This window comes from Coffea arabica, chromosome 3c (genome assembly GCF_036785885.1).
Source record: "Coffea arabica cultivar ET-39 chromosome 3c, Coffea Arabica ET-39 HiFi, whole genome shotgun sequence".
Taxonomy (NCBI): domain Eukaryota; kingdom Viridiplantae; phylum Streptophyta; class Magnoliopsida; order Gentianales; family Rubiaceae; genus Coffea; species Coffea arabica.
The window spans coordinates 14,271,834-14,289,943 of record NC_092314.1 but is presented as its reverse complement, the minus strand read 5'-3'; the positions used below and the strand labels follow the sequence as shown (position 1 = coordinate 14,289,943).

The 18,110-nt window shown below is 37.3% G+C and overlaps 1 protein-coding gene across 1 annotated transcript; it reads left to right on the top strand.

The window, feature by feature from the left end:
• Positions 1–14,451: 14,451 nt before the first annotated feature.
• Positions 14,452–17,739, top strand: LOC113735642 (norfluorocurarine oxidase-like). Its single transcript, XM_027262641.2, has 2 exons — positions 14,452–15,388; positions 17,003–17,739. The coding sequence occupies exons 1-2, from the start codon at positions 14,468–14,470 to the stop codon at positions 17,612–17,614; spliced, it is 1,533 nt and encodes a 510-aa protein (XP_027118442.1). The 5' UTR covers positions 14,452–14,467; the 3' UTR covers positions 17,615–17,739.
• The last annotated feature ends 371 nt before the right edge of the window (positions 17,740–18,110 follow it).

The following is an 18,110-nucleotide window of genomic DNA, read 5'->3' as shown; positions in this document are numbered from 1 at the left end:
TGCTAAGTTGAATGATCTGGCTCCTGTGAATTTGATTGCCTTTTCTATCATTTCAAACTTGCTTGTGCCCACTGATGGCCATAGAACTGATGCAAACAAAATGGAACTGTATCTTTTTTATTGTTTTCGAGAAAAAATTCGGATTGATTTTGGCTTTGTCATGTGCAAGTTTTTACTTCGCTATGCTACTGACTCTCGAAGAAAACTATCCTATGGAAAGTTTCTTCAAAAGATTTTTGAATTTTACAAAGTTCCAATTCTAGGTGTTTGTCCCAAAGAAGCATCTTCTTATGCTTTTACCAGAGCATATTTTGAAAGGAAAAATCTTATTTTTAAAGATAATCTGTGGGCATATAAGGGGGCATCATCTAGTGAACAGAGGTCTAAGACTGTACATGATCCTTCACCCATTTCACTCACTCCCATTCATCCTAGGAAGTCTACCACTAAAGCATCTTCCTCTTCCAGTAATGAAGTAATGGAGCTGCTTCATGAACTCAAACAGCATGTTTTTCTTCTAGAACATGGCCTAATGCTCACCATGTCTTCTGAGCAACAAACTGCCTTTCTTGATAAAAAGAATCTTCTTTTTCCTCCACCTGTGGTCGAGGAAGTCTCACATGATAAAGATCCTCGAACCACTGATCCAGATCCGAATCCATCAACTCCTGTGACTCCTCATGGCCCTTCCACATCAGACAAAGGCAAGGCACCAGTTGAAGAAGCTGCTGAAGATGATGAAGAAACTGATAAGGAAGACCTCTCTCAATATCAGCTCTCTCGGAGGACTCCTGGATCCTCTTAGTTCATCATTTAGGACATTTGCATTCTGTTTGTCTCTTTTATGTGTTTGTGGTATTCAACAATGAATATATATTGTAATGGATATTTTAAGTTTCTTTTGGTATGATCTGATATTTAAGTACTGTTTTGATGGATGTCTAAATATTTTGATGAATGATTGTCTATTCTGCGTGTGTGAATGTAATTAATTTGTGGATGTATTGGATGTGTTGATTTGTGAACTTGTGTAAATTTGTGAATTTGTGGATGTGTTGATGTGATTAGTTGCCCTTTTGTGATGACAAAAAGGGGGAGAATACCAATGATTGGCATGATTGATGATTGGTGATGTTAGGATAGGTTGGATTGATTGTTTAAATTTGGCTCGGATGGACAGCTAAGTGAGGGGGAGTTTTTCAAAATTTTCAAATTTTATGATTCACTAAGACAGGGGGAGTTCTTGTCTATTGTGAAAGGGTCCAATCATCAAATCTCATTTCAAACCTTTGTTTTGTCATCATCAAAAAGGGGGAGAATGTTATTCTTGGTTTTGATGATCACAAAGTAATTTGAAATGTTTATACTAACCAAGAAAGTGAACACTTTGATCAGGTCTGATGGAACAAAGAAAGCATATGTTTGTTTATCTCCTGACTACGTTACTTTGGATATGACAAACAAGATTGGAATAATATGAATGAATTTAGTCATTGTTTTGTTCCGATCAAAGATAATGTCTTTTAAGCATGACATTTTTGATATTCTTGGTATTTTGAAATATATCTAACTTTCTTCGATTATAAGTGTCTTCACATATCAAAGAATCAGGTATGAATAGGTCATGAAATGCAATTCAACCAAAAGAAGAAGCAAAAACAGGACACTCACATCGGACGGCCGAAAGGAATCTGTCGGACGTCCGAAAGGATGAAGAACATCAGGAAGGAAGCTCTGTCGGACGCTCATATGGGAGCATCGGACGTCCGGAAGGATCGGACGCACACCTCGGACGCATATCAACCAGATCGGACGTCCGAAAAATTCCAAGATAACTTGCTAGCTCTCGGCCCAAGGTCGGACGCTGTGCTGTCGGACGACAAAAAAACTCATCGGACGTCCGAACCTCAACTTGGCTATCATCGGACGATTGGTTCGGACGATGATTCGATCGTCGGACGTCCGACAGCCCCAACGGCTAGTTGACTCTTCGGCTGCCTTCTATCCGTTGGAAGCATTGATGAAGCCCATTTCTGGTTCCCTTTAAAATCAAACTGGTCTGAACGAAGTAGTGACTTTTGCACACTTTGTTTACAAGTTCTCAAGAGATATTTTAGCTAGAAAATAGTCTCCAAAGCAGATTTGTATTAAAGTGGTGTGAATTTCTGTTGAGCATTTCTTTTGTGGTTGAAAGGATCTTTAGTGTAGCTTTGTTGAGGGTTTTCTGAGTGATTGTAAAACTTCCTAGCTTGACTAAGTGAGGCTTAGGGCGAGGAGGAAGTGCTCCCTCCATTGTACATCTAGTTGATCTTCTTTCATCAAAAAGAAGTTGCTCTTCCTTGTGTTTGGTCTTCAAGTTTGAGGATAGTTTGGTAGACACCTGGTTTGATTCCCTATTTTACTTTTCTGTTTAATAAAATTCTCATTGCTTTTCTATACTTATTTTTCTGATCAATATTGCTCCTGTCTTCTAATCTACTTGGTTAATCATTACTAGAAAAGAAGGTAAATTTTTTATTAAAGAAAAAGTGCATAAATTTGGTTAGGATTTTAATCAACCCAATTCACCCCCCCTCTTGGTTGTCTTTGGGACTTACACACGGTAACGGCGCCAAAATTTTGACGAACGTGGGTATGTATGCAACAATAAAATTCAGTTCATAGTTAAATTTTGAATTTATAATTTTTTAAACTACCTCACACACAATTTTCACAAATATACAAGTTGTGAACGAGTATAGGGCAATTAGGATCGAATCCATAAGAAAGACAAACAACTACCAACACTACCAATGCTTTTCTATTAGTTAGACTCTCAACAAAGTAGAACTAATAAAGTTAAGCTACTAATGGGAAGAAAATACAAATAAAAACTCTTTGGGTAATGGAATTCTCATCTCCTCATGCTAGTACGACTTTCCGACTAATTGATTACTAAAATCTTGGTTAAGTTATTGCGTAATTTTCTAATATTCTTGACACTCATTTTCATTGATGTACCAACCATACCTACATCGAATCCATATCTACTTCTGTGGTTATGAAAGTAATTAAAATCTCATTTATTTCTATGAAATTACTGCAAAACAAGCCACAAAGATGCATCTCTATTTTCGTGAGTGTACTCCCTAAATTTACATTTCCATGAATTGGTTTCAAATTTTAATTTTCATTACATATTAAACACCTTGAGATGATCACAATCAATGGCCAGTTAATCATGATTATAGAGCAAAGTTCTAAATCATGTAATCAAAATAATAGCCCAAAGTATCCAACAAATTACACATAGAAATCATAAATAATTCAACCAAATATCCAAAGCATAAACTTTAAAACATCAACAACATAGTATCCAAACTAGTAGTTCACTAAACATGAGTCAAATACAAGATAAAGAATTTAAGGAAGAGAATAACTCTCATCACTAGAGCCTCCCACCATGGCCCTTTTTATCCCAATTTTCCCCTTTACTCAACTTTTACACCAATGGATACATAATACAAATTCTAAACTAGTCCTACAAACTAATAGAAATAGAAAAAGTTATTAATATTGTTGGTTTGTCTCTTGTTTCAAAGGGCAAGACACAACCCTTTTTGTTTTTTTTCTTTTGCTCCAAAGTTCTTTTTCTCTCTAAACTAACTATGTCTAAAAACTCTAGTTAAAACTAAAAACCCCTTTATTTATGGTTTTCAAATCCCTTTAATCTTTCACAAAAAACTTCTTTTGATCTTGAAAAGATGAAAGGAGATAATGAAATGACATAAAATTGACAAAAAGGTGACAAAAATTGATGTCTTGGGCCCAAAATGCAGCTATCAAATTGTCATAGTCATCATTGAAAACAGAGTTGAAAATTTAGCTGCAAGTTGCGCAAGTTGCGCAATTTGAAAAATTTTCTTGCTCAAGTATGTTACATGGTTTTCACTATATGACCCCAAATACCGTTTTCTTCATTTTTTTTAAAAACTTTCTGACGAGTATCTGGCGCGATATCCTGTTTGAATTCCTCTATTCGATGCTGTATACTATTCAATACTCTTACTATTGTTAAACTTTTTGATGGATATCTGACTTTGTATCTGATTCGAAATTCACTATTCAACCCCAAATACTCTATTCCAATCTAGTGATAATTGTTTGTAAACAGTTTCAAATTGTCCTTACTCCTTTATCCCTATTAAAATTGATAAACTTTAGGGCAAATTACACTTTACCCACTGTGGTTTAGTTTTTTTACATAACCCCCCTATGGTTTCAAAAACTATACATAACCCTCTCATGATTTGAATTAAAGTGTCAAAGTGATGGAAATGATCATTCATAGTGAAGTCACCTAAAATATAAAAAATATCCTTATGTAAAGTTGAAATTATTTATTAACCAAGGGGGGTTATGTGTATATTTTGAAAATCATAAGGAGGTTATATGGTAAAACATAAAACCATATAGGTTAGTGTATCATGTATTTATAAGGATAATTTTGATATTTTTAAAAGTTCCGTTACGAATGACCATTTCCGTCACTTTGACTCTTTAATCCAAATTATTAAGAAATTATGTATAGTTTTTGAAATCATAGGGGAGTTGTGTACAAAATACTAAACTATAAGGGGATAAACTGTAATTTGCCCTGAACTTTAACAAGTAACAAGGATGAATTCACAAATCTTCTCATATTTGCCCAAGGACATCAAATATTGTCAAAATGGTCGCTCAGATTGTGTTAGGAGCTCAAAATTAACTAAAATATGTACAAACTCTTAGGTAAAATGGACACTTATCATTTATCTCTCCATTAAGCCTTTAGAAACTCCATGATTAATGACCTGTACTGCAGCAAGATTGATAATATAATGGTCTTAGACAATCACCATCAAGGATTATGTTTAGTTTTTCAGTTCAAACATAATCAGTACTATGAACCTGGAAGAATCCAAATTCTTGGCTTGCTTTCATAATCTGCTCAATGACTTCAGCTTGTTCAAGCCCTGCAGCTTCCTCAACGTCAATGGTTGGAATGTCTTTGTAGTATGGAATATTTGGTTTGTCTTCGAGATAGGATTGGAGTTCATGTAACAGTGACATCAAAATGAAACAAGAAATTGTGGACTAATAATTTCAGAATTTTAAACTAGAATTTAACAATGCTTAGACTAAATATCCTTTCATTTTCCATATACTTTGTACGTGCAGAAAATGCCACCATAACTTTAAACTGGACAGACAAAATTTTTGCGACTAACACCATTAACGCTTGTATTGTGTGTTGCTCTGGCAAAAGCTGCTAGTCGTGTGAAAAATCGTCTTCAACATAAAGTGCCTTTCCCCATGAATGTGGCTAATGACACTGACAAATCACATAAATTGGTTGTCCTTACAAAATCTGAAACTAATTTTTTTTCTTTTGCTGTCACTAGTAATTTATGTCGGTTTAACTATGATTCCCGTGCTAAGGAGACTATAACCTGATAGCTAAGGTTTAGAGTCCATAATTTAGATATTTGGATTCAAATCTCCCTCCTTACTCTTCCTGTGTTAAAAGAAAATTAAAAAGAAAAACAGAAAAAGCATGACTCCCATGAGTTATAACCAGATTCACCTTGAAGTAGTCCAAGACGGCAGCAAAAGTGACATAAGTTGGTAGCCACTAATTTTTTTTTTCAATGCTAAGGAAGTGAAAAGAAAGTTTTTTTTTTTTTTTTTTAAATTTGCTGAAAGGCTTCGTCCCCGTTTGACATGCAGCGAAGTCTTTTTTTTTTTATTCATAGATATCATTTTTTGTCAAGCCATCATTTTTTTAATTTTAAATATAAAAATTTAACATTTGTAGCAACCTTAAACCCTAAACAATAAACCCTATTCCGTAAACCCTAAAACCCTAATTCCTAAAACAAAATTTCTCTAAAAATTGTGCTACTTTCATAATTGGTGATTAATCATCTTGTAAAAATTCATTTAGCTTCCAATTGAAAATAAAAAATTAATTTAAAATGGAATATGCCTAAGTCATCCATTTTTGAATTTTTTGGTTTTAAGGTTAATTTAAATTACGATAAATAATGCAACATTCAATGATAAATAGATACAATAACTAAATAAAAACTTCAGTCATAATTAAACGAGAGTTTTGACAAGAAAAAGTCACGAAATTCGCTCGACAAAGGCAAGAGGCGTGTTCATGGGTGATATTTGAATTTGAGACGAACCAAACCAAATGAGATCTACAAAATCATTAATACTAATCATCATTTATTTTATACAATCATCAAAAACTAGTGATCAAGTTCAACAGTAGGGGCCAAAACCCAACAACTATACAACACATGAGACAAGAAAATTAAGAAGAGAAAAGTGCATCTAAAAAAACCCCACTACAATTTGTGATTAACATTGATTGTATTTTTTATGTTTTATTTTTGGTGATCAGAGAAGAATGAAATTTAAGAAGTAGGGAGGAGAAAGAGAGTTTTAAGCCCATGATTTTACATAGATTAATGTTGGTTGTAGTTCTTTAAAAGGTAATGTACTTGTTAGTTTTTCAGCTTCATTTGTGACAAGTATTTTAGGCCGTGCATTTGGCACAGGATATATTTTTTCTTTTTGAATTAGCTTTGAACTTGTGTAAGGCATAATTAATTTAAGAAAGAAAATCAATAGGATTCTTACATAGTTATTTATATTTATTACATAAAATTATTATATACTAAATTTTTTGTTACCTGATCTCTTTTTACTATATTTTCTCTCCTTTCCTTCAAACTTTTCCTTCTTTAGAATTAACTTCTGCTTCCTTTATTTGATCTTCCTATCTATAATTTTTTCTCATTTCTTTGAGTGAGTTCCCTCGTATGGTTTCCTAGTGATAAAATTTTAAATACTAGAATCTCCTATTTAGAGTTTCTTCTCTTCTAAATTTTTTGAGTGAGAGTTTTTCTTCTTCTAAGACTTTCTTTGTGAAGTATTTCTTTATTTATGTAAGTTTTCTTGTTAAATCTAAGATTTCTTATATCTAAAATTTGTTTAATCTATTTTGCTAGATCTAAATTGTCTTTGGGCTTGAAGCATTTTCATAACACAATTGGCTTCTGCTGTCAGGTTGTGATAATCTAATTGATCCTTCCATCCAAATTAGGAACTCATTTTCATGTTTGTGCCTAACTCTCAGCTAAAATTTTTGATATTGCATTTAATTTTTTGTAATCTCACACATTTCAAGTTGTAAATGTAGTATATCCTTTCTCCAATCTTGATCTATTTTTGGATGGGTATTGATTGAAACTTTGTATTTATTTAAACAAACATTTGAGTTTTCAAAGTTTGTGCTGCTATAGTACTCTTCGATGCAAAATTTTCAATGTTGAACAATATATAGCTTGGGTAGAAAAAGTTGGTTAAGAAAACTTTCTAATTTAACTCAGTGTTAGAAAGTTTAGAAGAAAATCTAAAATTACAAGAATTTAGTACATTAAATTATAGCATACTACTATGCAATCAAGAAAGTTTAATTAGTATGAAAAATATGTGTCACGTTTCTTCAAAGCCACAAAATAGTCTCTACACATTTACCACATACCTTAATTTTCGGCTATTGCTGTCTTCCAGCATGTATCATGCATGTAGTTATTGATTATAACTAGTGAAAATTTGATACAAAATTTGTGGTAGACATCAAATTCCTTGTGTCAAAAAAAAAACAAAAACAAAAGGTTGATAAGAGAAATTTCCCTCAAAAGAGGTTAATTCGCAGTTCAAAATTCTGAGATAGGATTAGCTGACAGACGTACTTTGTGGATTGTGATGTATTGAAATATCACATAAATAAACATGACAATGTACGCAGCATAAAGAAGTCACGAGGAGTAAAATAAAATGGCATGAAAAAAATATCGAACTCTTAAATAAACTACATGATCTACCTAAAAATTTTCCTAACTACAAAAACTTTACTTCTATACAAAGGATTAGGCTCCTCTCCATTAATTGAAAAAGATTTTCATTCCATTACACCTATATCATAATTTTAATTATAATATTATGTTTGAAAATCAAGACTATCCATAATATATTTCTCCACTTGCTTAATGTACGTACAAGAATTAAAATTAAATTGATTAAATTTTACTATCAGATCAAACTTTAAATCTTTTATCATAATTTTGATATGTCTTGTGCAGTCCAAATATTTTGTGCAAATTTAATAAGAAAACATTCATAGATGAGTTTAGTTTTTAAGTATGTTGATCTACTTATGGAAATAAAACTATTGACCTTATGTTAGTAAAAAGTGAGATACGCTCCTTCTTCCTTTGACGTGGGGGCAGCTAGGGTTTCTTGAGTGCCATGGCAACTTCGGCTGCCCTTCATCCGCAGGATGGAGGGCATCCAATCTCTATGTCACAGCCTTCGTTTCAACATAAGTCGCTCTCTTCGCTTTTCTCTTCAAAGGACGGACCAACGCTGGAGTTGCAGACAGACAAGACAACAAGAAGAGAGGAACCAGCGGTGGTCTTCTCTCCACTGGACGTATCAAAATTTGCAGCCTCGTTTTAGCTTTCTTTGGTTGGCAAGTTCTCAAAAGGCTGTCCTCCCATGGAGGATATTCGCAGGTTTTTCAAGGCTTTGGACTTGAAAGATGAGTTTTCGTTCGGTCTCTTAGATCATCGACATGTGCTTATTCGTCTTGCTAGTGAGAAAGATTTTCATCGGCTTTGGGGCAGGAGCGTATGGTATGTATTTGGATGCCCAATGCGTGTGTTTAAATGGACTTCATCCTTGCATGTCGATAAAGAACCTTCAATAGTTCTAGTATGGTTTTCACTACCGAAACTGCCGGTTCATTTTTTTGAAGAAGGGGTGCCTATTTCATATAGTGACTTGCTTGGGAAGACCACTCATCATAGATGCTGCAACCGGCTCATTAGCACGCCCCAGTATGGCCCGTGTTTGTGTGAAGGTTGATTTGTTGAAACCTCTTCCGAAACGGGTATGGGTTGGTGTTGGGATGGATGAGGCGAATGGCTTTTGGCAAGTGTTAGAGCCTGAGAACATGCCTTCATATTGCTCCTTCTGTTTCCGCCAAGGCCATGCGATGGATGGGTGCCATGTTAAGAACCCAGAACCGAGAGCGGCACTGCCGCATGGAGGCCTAAAAAGACAGGAGACTGTTGTGGCATATCGTCCCAAGCAGGCCGGAGTTGGAGAATAGGAGGACGGCAAATTGAGAGCTGGCGTGAATCCCAGTGGCGCGATAGTGGCGGGGGATGCCTTATCCGCAGCTTCCACTCAGGCTGTTCCGGCGTCGGCAGCGGCTGCTAGTGCAATTGGTGATTCAGGCGCAGTGCTGGTGCTGAGTCAAGCTGCAACAGCGGGTATGGCAGAGGGTGTTTCGGCTGCGGCTTCGCTTGGGCAGTCTCCTAGTGCGCAAGCCATAGCTTCTCCCATTAGGACTGCAGAGAAGGTGGACAACCAAATTGGTACAGCACACAAGGCGCTGGTGTCGGGGAATGTAGCAGCTGTTCCGTGCATGCCTACGGACAAGTTGGGGGAGTTGACAGCTTCCGGTTTGCCGGTTTCTTCTGGGACTGCTGCAACTTTTGGGGTTGATCAGGGTGGGGAGGAGACTGGTGGGTCGGAAGAGGCTCTCATGGAGATGGCGTTTGGCTCAGCAGTGGAGGAGGGAGGGGTTCATAGTGCAGAGCAAGTAGCTGGGAATTTGTCATCGCGTGGTGAAGTTGGAGGTGTGCAACGGGGGGCTGGTTCGCTGTTCATTGATATATTTAACCCAGACCCGATAGTTCAACAAGTTCAGGGCAAGGTTCTGACAGAAGAGGGGGTTAAAGCGATCACGAAGCTTAAACACAAAGGTACGAGCGCTCCAGCTCCTAGTATCGCTCTCTATGCTCTAAGACAAAACTATAACTCTTATGCAATATTGTCCGATGATTAATTTTCTTTTTTGGAATATTCGGGGCATCTCACGTGCCCCAAATTTTCGTCGGTTAAAAAGACTTATTGCGGATTTCGCTATTCCACTAGTTGCAATTTGTGAACCTAAATTATCTTCGGGGGAGGTCCAGTTACTTCGGGTAAAGTTGAATATGGATGGTTGTATTGTTAATGGCGAGGGGCCCTGTGGGTGTTTTTTCAAAAGTCACTTATCTGTGAGCATATTGGGGAATCTAGTCAACATTTGTCGATTAAAATACACTCCCAGTTGCTTTCTGAGCCGATGGTTTTCTCATTTGTACATGCAAAGTGTACTGGGCAAGAAAGAGTTTTGCTTTGGGCGGCGTTGTTAGTGGATAACCCTATGGCTCTTCCGTGGTTTCTGGTAGGGGATTTTAATGTGATTGTTAGGGAGGAGGAAAAGAGAGGTGGTTTATCGTTTTGACTGGAGGAGGGGTTGGATTTTATTTTGTTTATGGCTAGGGCAGGTGTACAAGATGCTGGCTTCTCAGGATCCAGATTTACATGGTGTAATAATAGAGGAGGGAGAGCTCGTATTTGGAAGCGACTAGATCGAATGCTCATTAACCAGGTGGCTGTTGCCTTACCTTTTAACTTTCAGGTGCAACATTTAGGGAAAGATCCCTCAGATCATGCTCCCCTGCTGCTATCGGCCATAACTAGGCTTGACAATAAGCCAAGAGCATTCCGGTTTCTGAATTTTTGGACGTCTAAGCCAGAGTTACTGGAGGTGATTCGAAGAGGGTGGAAAGGGTCATTTTCAAGACCGCCGTTGCAGCGATTGGCTAGTAAATTGCGTCAAGTTAAAAAACATCTCCAAAGTTAGTCACGTGAGCAGTTTGGAAATATTTTTTACGCGGTGTGCGTTGCTGAAGAGTGGGCGTCAATGGCAGAGGCTCACTTTGATGATAATCCCTCTGAGCTGTAGTTGTTAGCACTGCAAGAAGCTCGAGCGGTACTTAGGAATGCTTTGTTTGTGGAGGAGGAATTTGGAAGCAAAAGGCAAAACCGAAATGGCTGCAGGATGGGGATAGAAACACAAAGTATTTCCACTCTATAGTTGCAGAGAGGAGAGCCAAGTCAATAATTCATCGTATTAAGGATGCCATTGGGGTTTGGTTAACATAGGAGAGTCAGATTGCAACGGAGGCGGTTCACTTCTTTGAGAGTTTGTTTATGGCTGAGCCTTGCTTGGGGTCATGGGATACACTGGGTATAATTCCTAAAGTAATATCTCATGATCAAAATGAGGACCTGGTAGGTGCTCCTTCCTTGGAAGAGGTTCGAGAGGTTGTGTTTGCGATGGATGGTGAGAGTGCCCCTGGGCCGGATGGTTTTACAAGGAAATTCTTTTCCTTTGCCTGGGACGTGGTGGCCCAGTATGTCTATGAGGCGGTGGGCAGTTTTTTCTATGGAGCTGAGGTGTCGAAGAGCATTACTGTGACACTGGTTTTGCTTATCCCGAAAATAAGTGCTCCTCAAGACTTTAGTCAATTTCGGCCGATAAGTTTGTATAATTGTATTAATAAGGTTCTGTCTAAAGTTCTAGCTGTTAGATTGGCTAAGGTGTTGCCTTGTATTATCTCATCTCAACAGAGTGGTTTTGTTAAAGGTAGGCTGATTTTTGACAATTTTCTGTTAGCTCAAGAAATAGTGTCAGGTATAGGGAAGTCTAGTCGATGGGGTAATATTGTCTTCAAGCTAGACATGGCCAAAGCGTACGATAGGGTGTTCTCGTTTTTCCTATTGCAAGTGCTTAGAAGGTTCGGGTTTAGTGAGGTTTGGATAGATGTGGTTTGGAGGTTGATTTCGAATGTTTGGTTCTCAGTTATTATTAATGGTGTGGCCTATGGTTTTTTTAAATCTGGTCAGGGTATTCGCCAAGGGGATCCGTTGTCGCCATCTCTCTTTGTCATAGGCGCTGAAGTCTTGTCTCGACTGTTAAACTCCTTGATTGGGCAACAGGGTTTTGTGCCTTTTAAGGTTCCATTAGGGTGCCCGGTTGTTACCCATTTAGCTTATGCAAATGATGTTATTATTTTTTCTAGTGGGATGAAGAAGTCATTACGGCTGATTTTGAAGGCGCTAAAGGATTATGAGATGATCTCGGGATAGAAGGTCAATCATAGTAAGAGCTGTTTTTTGGCTCATGCTAATATCTTAGGGGTTGCGAAGGCGTATTATTGCACAAACCACTAGTTTTCGTGCACAATCCTTTCAATCCTTTCCAGTAAAGTATCTTGGGTACCCATTATACTCTGGGAGACGGAAAAAGAGTTACTTTTTGGCTATATGTACTTTAATGGTTAATAGGGTGCTCTCGTGGAAAGAAAAATTCTTATCATATGGCAGCAAATTGGTCTTGATACAGAGTGTGCTGTCTTCGATGCCTATCCATATTCTTGCGGCTTCCAATCCTCCTAAGGGGATTCTCAGGATCTTGGAGAATATTTTTCCTGACTTTTTATGGGGTGCTTCAGATTTTGGGCCACGTGTTCACTGGATCAAATGGGACCAGCTGTGTAAGCCTTATGGGGAGGGAGGTGTGGGTCTACAGTTGTTGCACCATGTTTTTGCTGCTTTTTCTCTGAAGTTGTGGTGGAGGTTCAGGCTGCAACAATCATTATGGGCAGAATTCATGCACTTGAAGTATAATTCCAATTTGCATCCGTGTTATTCCGAGGTGTGCCCAGGGCAATCTGCCACTTAGAGAAGGATAATGGATGTTTAGGTGGTCGCAGAGAATAATATACGATGGATATTGGGTAGTGGAAATTCAAGTTTTTGGCACGACAATTGGTTAGGATCAGGGACGCTATGTCAAGAGGTGGAAACCTTTCAGGAACAGTCAGTTGCGGATTTCGTGGTTCAAGGTTGCTGGGATTGGCAGAGGTTATATGATGTGTTGCCTACGAGTTGGGTGCAGAGGGTCTTGGAGGCGGCTCCACCTTCTTCGGATCAGGTGGACAAAATGATTTGGTATCCAACTAGCTCGGGTGAGTTTTCTATAGCCTCGGCATATCAGGTGGTGCGAAAGGGTGATAATAGTTCTAGACTCTTCTCCTTTTTATAGCATCAGGTCTTACCTTTGAAAATTTCCTTTTTTATGGTACGATTGATGAATGGTCAGCTACCGGTTATGGATGTACTGCATAAATTTGGAGTATTCGGCCCGTCTCGTTGTTTTTGTTGTTGGCATTCTTCTCAAGAAACTATTAACCATATCTTTTGCACAGGTGAGTTTGCTAGGCAGGTCTGGGGTTTCTTTGAAGTGCCGATTGGAGGGTTTGGGGCAGCTTTCATGATAAGGCATAAGGTGATTAATTGGTGGTCGAAATCTGGTCGAACTTCATATATTCGATTCTTGTTTCGAATTCTGCCCGCCTTGATTTGCTGGAACTTATGAAAAACGAGAAATAAATTTGTCTTTGAAGGGAGGGGCGACTGTGACACAAGTTTGTGGTTGAATTGTTAATGAGCTTCACGAGAGTTTTGGCGCTCAGTTTCAGGAGGTTAGTATACCTAGGTCGTGGCCTGCTCTCCTAGATACGGTAGCTGGGTTGAGAATGTCTGTGAATGTGTTGACGGTTAGATGGAGATGTCCTTTCCAAGCAGTGGTGAAGTTAAACTCAGATGGTTGTTCAAGGGGTAATCCTAGGAGGAGTGGAGGGGGAGGTCTGTTCCGAGATAGTGATGGGAGGCTCCTGTTAGCTTTTTCTTGTTATTTTGGGGAGATGACTAGTTTACAAGCGGAAATAAAGGCGTTACTCCATGGGGTGTAGTTAGGAGTAGCTCGGGGATTGGCCAATTTACATTTGGAGTCTGACTCGTTAGTTCTTATCCACATTATCTAGGGGAGAGCTAAGTGTCCATGGGTGGTGCAGCGGGAGTTACAAGAATTGTTGCAGTATAGCCATCACTACAGAGAGATCTCACACTGCTTTCGAGAGGCAAATAAACCTACGGATAGACTTTCTAAGGTTGGGGCTGATTCTGGGGAGTTGTGAGTTTATGATTCCTTCCTTGCCCTTCCCCTCATGGTTAGAGGAGATGTTACTTTAGATAGGTGGGGTTGTCCTAGTTTTCATATGATTAGACACGGATGGTAGCTTTGTCTAATCGGTCTCATAGGCTGGAGGTAAAGTGTGGTTCCTCGCTATGTATTTTTGATTTCTTTTAATAAAAGTTGGGCTGGCATCCCACCCCCATTTACGGGGTTTGCCACTTAAAAAAAAAAACTATTGGCACAAACAGATTAGTTGGTAAAAATAAAAATAAAAATATCACAGCCCAAAAAATGAATGAACCTAGGACCTTCAACGGTCGCAGTCGTAATAGGTTATCCTGTATCATGTATTGATTTAATCATCCCCGCTGCAAAATGCACATTTACTTTGTGGTCCCGATCTATTGGAATTTCTATGGTCAAAAGAGCTTAAAAACGCAGTATAAGAAGAGAACACCATTACTAGTCAAATACATGATCATATAGCACATGGCTCTTATCAATCTTGATCTTTCATTCTTCTCAAATTTTTCCTTGCTTATATTCCTTCTATCCCTTCTCAAATGGTTTTTTGTTGCTTACAAACCCCAGAAAAAGCTACCACCATCTCCACCAAAGCTCCCAATTATTGGCAATCTTCACCAACTTGGCCTGTTTCCACACCGCTCCCTCCAATTATTGTCAAGAAAATATGGTCCGCTCATGCTACTTCGTCTGGGAAGCAAGGCAGCGCTGGTTGTCTCTTCCTCTGATGCAGCTTGCCAGATCATGAAAACCCATGATTTATTCTTTGCAAACAGGCCTAAATCGAGCATCGCATATAGACTTTTGTACGGAAGCAAGGACATAGCTTTTTCGCCATATGGTGAGTATTGGAGACAAGTGAAAAGTATTTCTGTGCTTCATCTTTTGAGTAACAAAAGGCTTCAGTCATCTCAACATGTCAGAGAAGAAGAGACGTCACACATGATCGAGAAGATCAGCCAAACGTGTTCCTCCTCACCTGTAAACTTAAGTGACATGTTTTTAACTCTCACAAACGATATAATCTGCAGGGTAGCCTTGGGGAGGAAGTATAGTGAGGAAGAAAATGGAAGGAAAAGTATGGAGTATCTGAGGATATTTGCTGAGTTACTAGGTTGTTTTGATGTAGGAAACTATATTCCTTGGCTTGCGTGGGTTAATCGCTTCAATGGTTTGGACTCTAAAGTGGAGAAAGCGGTTAAACAGATCGATGGATTTCTTGAGGGCGTGATAGAAGAGCACATTAATAAGAGGAAAGGTGAGGCTGAAAGTGACTATACTTCTGAGGCAAGATGCCAAGACTTTGTGGATATCTTGATTGAGATTAAAAGGGCAAACACCATCGGCTTTGCGCTTGACCGAGATGCTATGAAAGCTATCATCCTGGTAAAATTCACTCTCCATCTATTTATATTGGTAGTAAAATCTTGGGGATTGAGGCAAGTATGGTTGATGTTAGTGTGGTTATGTACGGTGCTCTTATTTTATTTTTTTAAACTTGGTATAAAATTTTATCACTGAATTGGTGTACACGAGTGATATTTATGTAAGCTACATTAGTATAAATCAAATAATGTAAGAAACTAACAACTGTACCACACATAAATCACAATCGAACTTGCACCAAATTCTAAATCTTTTACCTGTCTTAATCACTTAAACGTATAAATATATAAGTGCATTGAGGTTAGGGATAATTTCAGAAACCTCTCTTGAGATTTTTGACAATTTCACTCGCCTCCTTTGAAGTTTGCAAAATTACGCAAATCTCTCCTGAGGTTAAGATTTGATAACAAAATTAGTCCAATTAGAAAAAATAACATTCAAAAAATGCTTTAAGTAGAGAGATGAAACTTTTATTCCATAAATACCTCTTATGCATGTATATAAGTTGTATTAGTAAAAGAATAATAACAATTAAAAGTTAGAAACAATTAATACACATATTTCACCACTCCAAAAGTTCACATTTAATAAATTAGACAATACAAATAATGAACAAAACTACACTAATGATCACAAGCTTCAACAAAACTGAATAGTCATCTCTTTCGACATGATGTTTGCAATAATTGTTATAATATTAAAAATTTTCAAATTTGCCTTTCTTTTCCCTCCTTCCTGCATTAGGTATATCAATTGATGTTATTTTATAAATACAAGTCATCATTTATTATTAAAGAAATTTTAAACTGTTATTTTCATTAATTAGTCATTAATAGTTAATTAGTGCTCTAATTATTTAATCATTGGATATTAATAAAGGAGAATGGCAGGAAAAGAAATGAAAATTTTGAAAATTTTTTCTATTGAAAATCATAAGAATTATAGCAAACATCAAGTCAAAAGAAATGACTAGTCTATTTTGTTAAATCTTGTGATCATTATTATTGTTTTGTTGCTTTTTTGTGTTATTTAATTTATTAAATATGAACTTTTTGAGTGATGAAATGTGTGTATTAATTATTTTTAACTTTTATTCTTTTACTAATACAACTTATATACATGAATAAAGGGTATCTATGAAATAAAAGTTTCATCCTTCTCCTTAAAGTACTTTTGTAATGTTACTTTTTCTAATTGGACTAATTGTGTTATCAAAACCCGAACCTCGGAGAAGATTTGTGTAATTTTACAAACTTCAAGAAAAGCTAGTGAAATTCTCAAAAAAGCCAGGGGAGGTTTCTGAAATTATCCCTTGAGTTTAACCTTATCAAACCCCGACTGATAAAGGCCAATTGACACCCGTAGTCGTACGACTCATAACCTTCAAGAGTCTTGTAGGTTGTAAGCGGGAGCGTTAACTGGTTTTGTCAGTCAAGCTTCGACAAATCTGAGCTCAACTTATTTAAATCTTCATATATATGTTTGAACCCATCAACTGTTTACTACATGGTTTTGAATAGAGTTGGATTGGTACATAATAGAAATAATGGCTTATTGTCATTGTGTAATCGAAACATGTTCTGATCCAACACTTTCTTTGATTCCATTATTTAGGACGTCTTTGGTGCTGGAACTGATACAACACATTCAGTTATGGAATGGGGAATGTCAGAACTTCTAAAGAATCCTGAAATCTTGCAGAAATTGCAGGCCGAGGTAAGAGAAATGACTCAAGGAAAACCAGAAATAACTCGAGATGATATGGAGAAAATGCAGTACTTAAAAGCAGTGATTAAAGAAACTCTACGACTTCATACTCCAGTTCCATTATTGGTTCCTCGAGAATCAATTCGAGACGTCAAAGTAATGGGGTATGATATACCAACGAGCACACAAGTATTTGTGAATGCTTGGGCAATTGCAAGAGATCCCATGTTATGGGAGAACCCTGAGGAGTTTCGACCTGAGAGGTTTTTGGATTCCAGTTTAGACTTTCGTGGTTTGAATTTTGAGTTAATTCCGTTTGGTGCTGGACGAAGAATTTGCCCGGGTATCTACTTTGCCATATCGGTAAATGAACTTGCATTGGCAAAACTGGTCAACAAATTTAACTTTACATTACCTGATGGAATCAAACCAAACGATTTGGATATGACTGAAGCACCTGGTGTCACGATCCACAGAAAACTTCCTCTGCATGCCATTGCCACACCATATTCCTTCTAATGTCTTTGTTTATGATGTTTTCATCTTTTCTTGTTTTGTTTCATTTCTAGTGAAGTTCTTGCAAGTAATTTATGGTAATGGGTTCTTGTTTGCAAAAGTTTAAATTGATAATGCTAATTAAGGTATATCTAGTTCACTGATAATGTTAGAATTTTGTAGTGCCTCAACCCCACTCTTGGGTGTGCTTATCGTGGGTTCAATCATATGTATATTACCGTTCTTATATACCGACACAAATTTACCTTTCTTATGGTAATACATTGATTCAAGTAAACTTCATGACTTGTTCAACATTGGTACGGAAGAAATTAACTAAGCAAGATTGACCTTTAGAACATTTACTTGAAAACATGCATATTTTACATCAGACCTATAATTTACATAAAATTTTTCTGTCAGTCCAATTTTACATACTCAGGAAAACATAACTATGATTGGCAGTATTTCATGTCACCCAATCTTTTCATACAAACGCCATGGTCATTCTGGTGTATTC

What these genes read in the sequence shown, in the direction of transcription:
- LOC113735642 (XM_027262641.2), top strand. Translation starts at nt 14,468, where the DNA reads ATGGCTCTTATCAATCTTGATCTTTCATTCTTCTCAAATTTTTCCTTG. An exon ending in CTATGAAAGCTATCATCCTG is followed by an intron (nt 15,389 to 17,002) that starts GTAAAATTCACT and finishes TCCATTATTTAG; the next exon opens with GACGTCTTTGGTGCTGGAAC.